General features: G+C 41.9%; 1 protein-coding gene across 11 annotated transcripts in view; it reads left to right on the plus strand.

Annotated features, from left to right (window-relative positions):
• The first annotated feature begins 4,164 nt into the window (after positions 1-4,164).
• The window catches only part of Strada (STE20 related adaptor alpha), a 30,162-nt gene continuing 22,306 nt past the window's right edge, over positions 4,165-12,020 (plus strand). For 3 of the 11 annotated variants that reach the window (XM_047545587.1, XM_047545590.1, XM_047545595.1), the window contains exons 1-2: positions 4,300-4,759; positions 11,908-11,963. In XM_047545587.1, the coding sequence (XP_047401543.1) occupies positions 11,952-11,963 (12 nt within the window). In that variant the 5' untranslated portion in view covers positions 4,300-4,759; positions 11,908-11,951. The other 8 variants (XM_047545589.1, XM_047545592.1, XM_047545586.1 and 5 more) reach the window with 7 other exon arrangements.

The following is a 12,020-nucleotide window of genomic DNA, read 5'->3' on the forward strand; positions in this document are numbered from 1 at the left end:
GGCCTCAAACTTGCAATCCTCCTGCCACACTCCCCAAGTCACTGGTTTTATAGGCCTGTCACTGTGCCCAGCCCATATATTACTGGTGGGTTCCTTCCTGCAGTTTGTGTTAGCATTTGTTACTATGACAGACCTAAAATAACCAGCTTAAAGGAGGAAAGATTTATTTTGGTTCATGGTTTGAGAGGTTTCAGTCCATGCTTGCTTGTCCTTGGTCACTTGGGCCTATGGTGAGGCAGAACATCATGGTAGGGCATGCACAGTGGAGTAAAGCTGCTCACTTCATAGTGACCAGGAAGCAGAGAAATTGAGAGAAGGGACTGGAGTCCCAATATCCCATTCAAGGACACTCCCCCAATGCCCCAGCTTTACTTCCACTAGGCCCCAACTCCTGATAGCTCTGACACCTCCCAACAGAGCACCACAAGTCTTCAATACATGGTTTTTGGGGGACATTAAGATCCACAAACCATGATAAGTCCTTCTCTTGGGTTAAGACACCATTATCTCTCCTATGAATGACAAGACCAAGGGAGGAGAATGTTTTTCACTGTCTCTCACTAGAAAGTTCAGTCCTCCAATCTCCACTGCCTGGATACTAAGCAATGCCAAAATAAGCAGGGGTCTGCAAAACAAAAGCAAGGGCTAGCAAACTAACCCTTTGACTTTTAGGCAAGTCTTCGACCTCTTTGAGCCTGTTCTCATAGGAAGTGAGGATACTAATTATTTTACTATCTACCTACCTATAGGTAGTTCAGAACCAAGAGATAACAATGTAAAACTGTAAACTCAAGTACTTTACAAAGGTATGGTATTCTGTAGGACTTTTCTCCAAATGGTACAGTTTTGCTTTGTTTTTCTCTCCCTGTAGAAACCAAGGAGATCCTTTCCAAGTTCTCTGACTTTATCTGCCAAAATTGATAAGGTATTTTGCGGGGGAAGAGAGGAATTATTTGTGATTCTGTTCCTCTGTAATAGGAAACTTCTCACTGTCAAACACCAGGTGTGGAACTCTTATTCTTTATTTCTTTTTTCTTTTCTTTTTTTTTTTTTGGCGGTGCTGGAGACTGAACCCAGGGCCTTCTTGCATGCTAGGCATGCACTCAACCAACTAATCAACTGAACTATGCCCTCAGTCCCATGTAGAACTCTTTAGATGGAACCTAGCTGGAACCTAGATCAAAGAAAAACTGATACTCTCATTCTACCCATCTAACACAAATTAGCAATGTGAAGATTATTATTGTATAAGGATCTGTTGGATTTGGTGGAGAGGAGTGAAATACTCTACTTAGCTCCCAAGTTCTGCCTTCACTCTTTTTTTGGTACTGAGGATTGCATTCAGGGCTTCATGTTTTTAGTCACTCTACCACTGACCTATATCCCAGTCCTTTCCACTGATTTTGAATGATATGAAAGGATATAAAAGGGAGAAGAGCTAAAACCTCAGGAGTGAATTCTATTATAAACTGCTAAAACAGAATAGCAAAAAGTATTTTCTCAGTTTCTGTTGTTTGGTGGTCAGCAAAAGATTTCATTACAGTAGCTAAATGGGGGTGGCACATGCCTGTGATTCAGCAATTTGGTGAGGCTGAGGTAGGAGGATCAAAAGTTGGAGGTGGGCTGGGGATATAGCTCATTTGGTAAAGTGCTTTCCTTGCATGCACAAGACCCTGGGTTCAATCCCCAGCATCACAAACACACAAATTTAAGATCAGCCTTAGAAAGGCCCTGACTGGAAAAAATTTTTTCCTTATATAAGAAAGAGAGTGTGGTATTATCTTTTGTGTGTATGCATGTGTGTGTTACCAAGGATTGAATTCAGGAGCATCTACCATTGAACCACTGAGCTACATCCTCAGTTCTTATTTATGTATGTAGGTAGGTAGGTAGGTAGGTAGGTACCAGGAAATGAACTCAGGGACACTTAACCGCTGAGCCACATCCACAGACCTCTTTTGAATTTTATTTAGAGACACCATCTTAGGGCCTCCCTAAGTTGCTGAGGCTGACTTTGAACTCATGATCCTCCTGCCCCAGCTTCTTAAGCTGCTGGGATCATACAAGGTATGCACCACCACATGGGTTTTAATTTTTATTTTGAGGCAGGGTCTCACTAATTTGCCAAGGCTGGCTTCAAACTTGCAATCTTCTGCCTCAGGCTCCCAAGTCACTGCGTGTGGTGTGTTGTTGTCTTTGTACATCAAGTTAAATGCCATCTTCTCAACTACATGAATTGAGAAGTAATAATTTCAGAAGAAAGTTAAATTGTTTTTCCCAATGGGAGAACTCTGCCTGTGCTACAATAACACTTTATTTTTCTGACAGGATTACTCAGGCTCAAACCATCCTCCCAACTTTATTAGCCTTCCAGTAGCTGGGATTACAGGCAGGCACCATCACACCTAGTTACTATTCGGCAGTTTTTAAATGGGTATTGATTATCTTAATTGTATACTTTTTTAAAAGTATTTTTTAGTTGTCAATAGACCTTTATGTGCAGTGCTGAGAATCAAACCTAGGGCCTCACACATGCCAGGCAAGTGCTGTACCACTAAGCCACAACCCCAGCCTCTATTGTATACTTTTTAACTACCTTCATCTTTTAAAAATAACTGTCCTCAGTCAAACGTGATGATACAGGCCTGTAATCTCAGTGATTCTGGAGGCTGAGGTAGGAGGATTGAGAACTCAAAGCCAGCCTCAGCAACTTAATGAGGCCCTATGCAACTCTGGTGAGACCCTGTTTCTAAATTTAAAAGGGGGTGGGGGATCTGGGGATGTGGCTCAAGTAGGCCCCTGGGTTCAATCCCTGGGACCAAAAACAAAACAAAAACTGCCCTATTTAAATTCACCTAATGGGTTTAATCAAATAAAATTTTAAATTTATTTAAAAGTCACCCCTCAGTGAACTAAGTCACTAAAAAATCTAGCCTCAAAAATTTTGTTCCATCACATGATTGTTTCATTTCTAGCATTTCTGTACACCTTGATTTGGGGTAGCTTCCCCATCATGGCAAAGGTTTTTGTTCGTGGTACTGAGGATTGAAAAGCCAGGGGTGCCCGCCCTACCATTGAGCTCTGTTCCCCAGTCCTTTCAATGAATTTTAGGACAGGTTCTCGCCAAGTTGCCCAGGTTGGCCTCAAAGTTTTTTTTTTTTTTTTTTTTTTTTTTTTTTTTTTTTTTTTTGGTTACTGGGGATTGATTTCAGGGGCACCCAACCACTGAGCCACATCCCCAGCCCTTTTTTGTATTTTACTTAGAGATGGGCGGGGTCTCACTGAGTTGCTTAGCGCCTCGCTAAATTGCTGAGGCTGGCTTTGAACTCTCAATCCTCCTGTCTTAGCCTCCGGAGCCGCTGGGATCACAGGCATGTGCCACTGTGCCCGGCAGCCTCCAACTTTTGATCCTTCTGCCTCAGGCATGCACCACCAGGCATGGTTCTTATCATAGCTTTCCACAAACTGGATATATCCCAGTTGTGGTTTGAGGAAGGGTTCGGGAACAAAGATCCAAGAGTCGGGTGGGAGGTAGTTATTAGTTGAGTTTTTATCCTCTAGAGCACAAAGAATGAGTTTCCTCTTTACAGTTTGTTCCTCAAGTTCCTCTGGAGGCCAAAATGAAGCAACTGAGATGTCTCTGAAGGAAAATGTTGGATGTGTCTTTCCATTTAAGTTCTAACACAAGGAATAATTTCGGGATGGGGGTGGAGGGGATCCTCAAAGTAGCCAAGTCAGCAGGCGGAGTTGGTTTGCCTTTCTCAAAGTCCCCTGGACCCTTCATTATTGAAACCACCCTACTTCCCTTCCTGCTGGAGCAAAGCCTGGGGACGGACCCTGTAGGTTGCACAAATAACCAGGTAGGTCTTTGGTTTCACACTTGGGGAAACGGACCCCCCTCCTAAGCGGAATACCCTCAGGCACCGCGCGGAAAGGGGCAACAAAAGACCTGTGAACAGACTTCCGGGCTGCAACTCCGAGGAGATCGCGGCACCTGCGGAAACTGCTGCAAGTAGGCAGAAGTTCCGACCGACGCCGGCCGGGGCAGTGCGCTACTTCCGGGGCGGGGCGGAGCGTCCTCGCCCACTCAAACCAGGGCCCGGCTAAGCCGGGGCGGAGCTTCCCCACCCACCGGGGGTGGGGCGGAGCTCGACCGGCCTCCCCGGGTCCCTCGACTGCGCATGGCACGTTGCGTATCTCCCTCCCAGCAACCGGCCTGGCGGCGGCGCGGCCACAAAACTGAGGAGGCGGAGTCGAGACCGAGTCGGGACTGCGCTCTAACTCCAGGACCAGGTACTGGGTGGCGGGGCCGCCTGGTGCGCTTTCCGGACCAGTCCTTCTCGCCCAGACGCCAATTCCATCTCCTGCGGCGCGGGCTTTCGTCAGAGTGGCCATCCCAGCTCTCCCTTGCCTTTCTCCGGCCCCCGTTAAACCGCGTCCTGGGTTCCTGCAATGAGGGACGGCTGCCTGAGAGCAGAATAGGCTTGGGCCTGGCCGGGAGACGCGGGAGCGGAGTTGCCGGTTGGGAGAGGCGAACTCCCGCCTTCCCTTGCCGTTTACCCCTCCACCCCAGGCTTCCAGGTGGGGAACCTGAGGCCAGGTGTCATTTTCGTCCTGCTCCAGTAACGTAGCAGCAGATCCTGGTGCTCCGTCCAACCCCATCATCTCATCCGAGGCTGGACAGGCATCGGGTCAAGCCCCCATTAAGGGCACAAGATCCGGGCCAAAACGAAGAGGAGATTCTCATTGTCTTTTTAGGGTTGGTTTTTTTTTGTTTGTTTGTTTTTTGGGTTCTTTTTTTTTTTTTTTTTTTTTTTTGTACCGGGGATTGAACCCAGGCGCACTTAACCTCTGAGTCACAACTCCAGCCCGTTTTTGTATTTTATTTAGAGACGGGGTCTCCCCGAGTTGCTTAGGGCCTCGCTAAATTGCTGAGGCTGGATTTGAACTCTTATTCTTCTTGTCAGCCTCCCAAGCCACTGGATTACGGGCTTGCGCCACCTTGAAGTATATTTTAGTTAAAGTATATTTTAAATGTCCCCAGTAGATTTGAGGCCGGAGCTGGGGATGGGGGCGGGGGGAGGGGAATTGAGCAGAAGGGAAGGGGAGTGGTTAAATAAAGTTGTTCACGGTTTTCAGGAAATAGAGAACTAATCTCTCTGCCCAACCTTTGCTAAGATCCTAGCATATTTTAATTTGATCCCCCCCTACACACACACACACACACACACACACACACACACACAGGAAAAGCCGTTGGAATTGGTCCTCTTAATTCAATATCTGTTGAAGTACAATCGTGTTCCAATATGTAGACATTTCTTTTTTCTTTTCTTTTTTGGTACTGGGGATTTGGTACCCAGGGCACTCTGCCATTGACCTGCATCCCAGGTCTTTTTATTTATTTTTTATTTTGAGACAGGATCTTTCTAAATTGCCGAGGAGGCTGGCCTCCTCAGGGTTCAGAGAGCTGGGATTGCAGGTATGTGCAACCACGCCTGGGTCAGACATTTCTCTTCAAGAACTGATTCACACTTTCTAGACATACCAGAGATTTTTTCCAGAAAGTTGATGGAGAAATCAAATTTGATATCTGCCTTAGGCCAGGAGTCTATTAATTCACATAGTAGTTACTCTGCTGAATTGGTCAGATCTCTTGCCCACCCTTTAACCCAGTTTCCTAGAGGTATTCTAGCTCAAATTCAGTGTTTATATTTGTGATTCCAGATATGAAGGAAGTTTAGAGAACCAATGACAAAAGTAGAGAATAGGAGAAAAATGATCAGTAAATAATTTCTTTCTGTACCATTTGGCAACTGGTCAACCACTTTTGCTAATTAGTTGATGTCATTTTATCTTTGCACACCCAGTCTTGAATGTCTCCCTAGGTTTCACTCTCACTGTGGTTTTTAAGATCACAAACTTTGGAACAGATTTCATCAGTCCTTTACCACTTGCCTACGTGACTTTGGACTAAGGTTTTCCTGAACCCTAATTTCCCAAACTATAAAAGGGGGCATGGTAAACTTTCTGTGAGCTGATGTCTGCAAAACATTTAGTACCTGGCATATAGTAAGTTTGCTATAAATGTTTGCTACTTCCCATAGCATAGGACACCTGAAGTGAATACAGAAGGGATAGGACAAAGTTAGCCAGATTGGAGACAGGAGGTGGTCCCAGAGAAGAAGTAGATTCCATCAAGCATTTCCTTTGGGCTTCATTTCTTACTTTTCAAGGGCCTTACCCAAAAAGTGGTCCTTCCCAATTCTTGTTTCTCATCCTGCTTTTCTCTTCTTATTTTCTCCTTTGGTGAATCTTAGTCACTCTCACAACTTTTAACTGCTGATTCCCCCAGGTCCACATAGTCACCTCTAACCTTTTAGTCATCAGTCCTATTTTTCTAAGTGAATACTGCTACCTATTTCTTCCTGGAATATACAACTATCTATTTAACCTCAGTATGATTTAAGAACTTGAATTCATCTTTATACCCAAACCACTTCTACTCTGAACTTTTCTATTTCTGTCATTGACACACTATTCCTTTCCCAGTCACTTGGCAAACACTCAAAAAAAAAAAAAAAAATGGAATCATTAGTTATCCATGGGTAGAATGGGCTCCCTGATAAAAGGTACTAAGTCTCTGACATGGGAAGTTTTCACATAGAAATTAAATAACCATATATCCAGGAATTTGTAAAACATATTAACCAAAAGGTAGAGAATGGGCTAAAGGACTCCTGGTGTCCTTTCTAATTACTTTATAATTTCTTTTTTCGGGGTGCAGGAGTACTGGGAATTGAACTCAGGGGCACTCAACCATTGAGCCATATCCCCAGCCCTATTTTGTATTTTATTTAGAGTAGGGTCTCACTGAGTGGCTTAGAGCTTTGCCATTGCTGATGCTGGCTTTGAACTCATGTTGTGTCTCTGAGCTGCACCCCAGCCCTTCTGTTTATTTTTTGAGACAAAATCTTGCTAAATTGTCTAGGCTGTCTTCAATCTTGTGATCCTCTTTGTCTCAGCCTGCTGAGTAGCTAGGGTTACTGGCATGTCCCTGCACTTGGCTTCTCTCTCTCTCTCTCTCTCTCTCTCTCTCTCTCTCTCTCTCTCTCTCGTTCTGTCTCTCTCTCTCTTTCTCTCTCTGGTACTGGGGATTAAACCCAGGGGTGCTTAACCACTGAGCTATATCCCAACTCTTTTTTTTTTTTAATTTTTTTTTTTTATTTTTAGACAGGGTCTTGCTAAGTTGCTAGGGCCTTGCTAAGCTGCTGAGGTTGGCCTTGAATTTGTGATCTTTCTACCTCAGTCTCCCAAATCCCTGGGATTACAGGTGTGTACCACCATGTCCAGCATCTATTTCTTAATTTTCTGGGTGCCACATGCTCTTAATCACCACAAATGTTGTCCACTGTAATTATTTTCTAACTGGCATTCCTTTCTGTGGGTTATTTTATTCTATACTATTTGTACTGCAGGTTGAACCCAGGCATCCTTTACCACTTAGCTACATTCCCAACCCCCCGCCTCTCTTTTTTTGAGACAGGGTCTTGCCAAGTTGCTTAGGGCTTTGCTGAGTTGCCCAGACTGGCTTTGAATTTGCAGTCTTCCTTCCTCGCCCTGAAGAGTCACTGGGTGCTGTACCCCCACATCAGCTTCTGTGGGTTATTTTTACCTCTCCCCTTCCCCATTCCTTTGCAGACCAACATTCCTTAGAATGTTCTTTGAAACAAGACTTCTCAAATATTAATATGATGACCCACATATCAGTAGCATTACTACCACCTGGGAGCAGGTTAGAACTGGCAGGCCTCATTCTGAATCAAAATCTGCATTTTAATAAAACCCTCAACTGATTTGCATACACAATAAAGTTTGAGAGACACTGTTTTATACCACTGTTGAGTATTTGTCATCTTTCTGTTCAAAACCTACAGTAGCTTCCTACTGCCTGCTGAATAAAATCCGTACTCTAGTATGCATTGAAGGCCTGTTGATTATCCTTATATATGTGGTGCTTCTGTCACTGCCCTCACATTTGGAGAGTACATGCAAAGTGCTAACACTTCTCCACATGTAGGTCAGTCACAGTATTATTAAGTGTCTGTGGTATAGCAGGCACTCTTGTAGAAACTGGAAGACACACCTGTGGACAGGACAAAATAAGCATTAGATAAATCAGGAGCTTATACTGGTTCTGACTTGGGATTTCCATGTTCATTTATTTATTTATTTTGAATTTTTTTTTTTGTTGTCGATGGACCTTTATTTTATTTTTATGTGGCGCTGAGAATCAAACCCAGTGCCAGTGCCTCACACATGCTAGTCAAGCACTTGAGCTACAACCCCAGTCCCTTTTATTTTTGAGACGGTTTCACTAAGTTTCCCAGGTTGTCCCTGCATTTGGGGTCCTCTTGTCTCAGCCTCCTAGTAGATGGAGTGACAGGCATGTGTAGCGGAATTCCTACTTGAAGTCCTGTTTGACATTCCAAGTCCGCTACAGCTCATGGTATTCTTTATCTTTGCTGAACTCTGTAAGAAGTTACCCATTGCTAATTTCTACTTAGACATTTCCCTGTCCTGCTATTTGTGTCCTGTTTCCACCACTAATTTATAAGCTCCTTATTTTCCAGGAATGTGCCCTGTCATATCTTTTTGTGTTGCTAAGGCACAGAGCCCTGTCAGAGGAAGTACACATTTAAGGATGATGAAAGCTGTGTGGTTATCCTTTGAGTCCTGTCCTCAGCGTACACTCTGTGTTTTTAAGATTAGCAGTAGGTGCCACACCCAGTCTAAGTGTACAAACCTCTCCATAATAGTTATTCTATCAGTGGTCTTAATGTAAATATCACATTATTCTAGTGCTGATACTTAGAGACAGTTTGTGGTAAGTGTATAAGATTTAGTAGTGCTAGTCAAGACAGGCCTCATTTTCACTTTTCTTCAGTATATTATTCATAGCCTCAAATACCAGTAGAATATTTTAAATATCATTTAAATCTGCTTTTAAGTAATAAAGTTATTTCTGGAATAGGGGTGTAACTTAGTAGTAGAGTGCTTGCCTCGCATGTGTGAGGCCTGTATTCAAACTCCAGCACTGCAAAACAAGCAAACAGAACTGTTTCTGCATCTGTCCTCTACTAATATTGCTAAACAAAGGAAACTATTTCTGTATCTGTCCACTAGGAATATTGCTTTGCTCATGTTTTCTGGTGTTAAATATCATTGTGTGCGTGTGCGTGTGCTTGTGTTTGTACTAGAGATTGAACCCAGGAGTGCTCTTCCACTGTGCTATATTCCTAGCCCTTAATTTTTTATCTTGAGACAAGGTCTCACTAAATTGCTGAGTCTGACCTTGAAGTTGCAGTTCTGCTTTAGCCTCCTACATCACTGGGATTATAGGCATGGCTGGCTGTATCTGGCTATGGTGTATGGTGTTTTTGTTTTGGTGGTAGCAATTACTGGAGATTGAACCTAAGGTTGCTCTACCACTGAGTTACATCCCCAGCCTTTTTTAAAATATTGAGATAGCAACTCACTAAATTGCTCAGGCTGGCCTTGAATTTGCAATCTTATGCTAGGATTATAGGTATGCACATCATGCCTGGCTCAGCATAATGATTTTAATGTTATACAAAGTTTATTTGAACTAGGAACGTCCTTCAACATTTATGTAACGTGTACTCTTAATCATTATGTAGAGCTACTCTCAACCATCTCAGTTGAATATATATGTTTTTTTATTAACAAAATTGTATCAAAGAAAATACCTGCATGCAGTTTCAAAGATAAAGGTACAATGTGCTAATAAAAGCAGCGATCTCCTTGGAAAGATACGAATGTTAGCTTCCCTCGTCATTCCTCTCACTCTTCCCCTTTCAATTTAAATCTCTGTCAGCAAAACCTTTCCTTTCATATTATCAAATTCAAAGACATTCCTATTCTGTTTTGTAACTATAATTAAGTTTATCATGCTTTGTGGTTCCATTCTAAAACTCATAATGAGTTATTATAATTTTTTAGCATTGTTCACTAAAGAGCCAAGTGGTATTCTTCACTATAGTTTCATTGTGTTACCCTCCTTGCCATTCAAGGTCAAATGGATTTATCCTTTATATTTATTTATTTATTACAGTATTGGGGCTTGAACCTGAGCCTCCCACATGCTAGGCAAGTGTTTTACCACTAAGCTACATCCCCAGCCCTTTCTTTATTTTATTATGAGACACAGTCTCTTGATAAGCTGCCAAGGCTGTCTTTGAACTTGTGATCTTCTGCTTTAGCTTCCCAAGTAGCTGGAAGGAGAGGTATACACCATGATGCCAGGTTTGAAAATGTTTCTTTTTTTTAAATCATAAATTGTTGAATTTTATCAGTTGCTTTTTCTCCATCTGTTGAGATGATTGGTTTTTTTTCCCCCTCATATACTTAGTTAATAAGGTGAAATTAAATTATTATTTTATTTATTTATTTTTGGGAGTACTGGGGCTTGAACTCAGGGCACTCTACTACTGAACTATATCCCCATCCCCCGCTTTTAAAGTTTAATTTAATTAAATTATTTTGAAATAGCGGCTCACTAAATTGCCCAGGCTGACTGGTCTTTTTTTTTTTTGGTGCTGGGGATCAAACCCAGGGCCTTGTGTTTACAAGGCAAGTACTTTACCGACTGAGCTATCTCCCCAGCCCCCTGACTGGTTTTGAACTTGCAGTCCTCCTGCCTCAGCCTTGCAAATTGCTGGAATTACAAGTGTGTGCTTCTGCACTGGCTAATTATTTTTGATTCCTTAAAATTGTTCTTTACCAACAACTTCTAACAGAAACACTTTTTTATATATTGATTCTTGGGATTTGTTTGTTGTTCTTGTTGTAGGGATCAAATCCAGGGGTGTTCTACCACTGAGCTGCATCTCCAGCCATTTTTATTTTTTTATGTTGAGACAGGTTCTCACTGTTACTGAGACCTCAAACTTGCAATCCTGCCTCAGCCTCCTGAGCCGCTGGAAATTACAGGCATAGCCAGTGTGCCTGGCTCATTTACTCATTTTGATGTTAATTTAGTCTTTCTTTAGTCATGATATATTATGCTTTTAGCCATTCTGGATATAAATTTTTTTAACTATGACTAACTGATCAAATAAGATGGGGTGGTGAGGAGGAGACACATTAAAGAAAGAGCAAAAGCTCTTGGAAACATTTGACTATGAATTATTGATTTATTATTGAATTATTGATTATTATAAACAAAAATTATATCAGAACAATGTTGGAAGAATGAGGGCAGTAAATAGGGGGAAGGTGATTAGAACTTAGTATTCATTCATCTATCATGGCATGAAATTAGTAGGTTAATATCTAAGATTGATAGTCATAGCCATATAGACATTATTTAAGGTGGTGATAAAAAGAAAATAAATAGCCAAAAGAATTGAAGGTAATTGCTTCTGGAAACAGGTCAGTGGGAGATTGGGTCACGAGAAATTTAAAAATTAGAGAAAACCAAATAATAACCAACTTCTCTTGTAGAAACTGCAGAGTTGCAGCTAGGTATGATGGTGTAGGCCTGTAATCCCAGTGATTTGGGAGTTTGAGGGGAGGATTGCAAGTTCTAGGCCAGACTCAGCAATTTAGCAAGACCCTGTCTCAAAATAAAAAATGAAAAGGACTGGGATGTAGCTCACTGGTAAAGCACCCCTGTGAATAAGGAAAGAAAAAAAAGAAAAAGAAATTTTAGGGTTTCACAATGTACTTGACCAAAGTATATCCATGTTTATTGTCACTTGAAGTTTCCTTAAACATATACTTAGAAGCTAGCAATTTATAGGTCTATTTAAGTTTTTATTAATCAAAAGATATTTCTATAAAAGAATATTTGACTAACTTAACCTATTTCTGTTTTCCTTTTAGGTTTAAGTTTTTGAAATTGAAGTAGGTCTACATATTAAGAACTCATGTCTTTTCTTGTAAGTAAACCAGAGCGAATTAGGGTGAGTGTTTCCATTTTTCTGACTTTACTATTT

The sequence above is a fragment of the Sciurus carolinensis genome, chromosome 3, assembly GCF_902686445.1.
Source record: "Sciurus carolinensis chromosome 3, mSciCar1.2, whole genome shotgun sequence".
NCBI classification, from domain to species: Eukaryota; Metazoa; Chordata; class Mammalia; order Rodentia; family Sciuridae; genus Sciurus; species Sciurus carolinensis.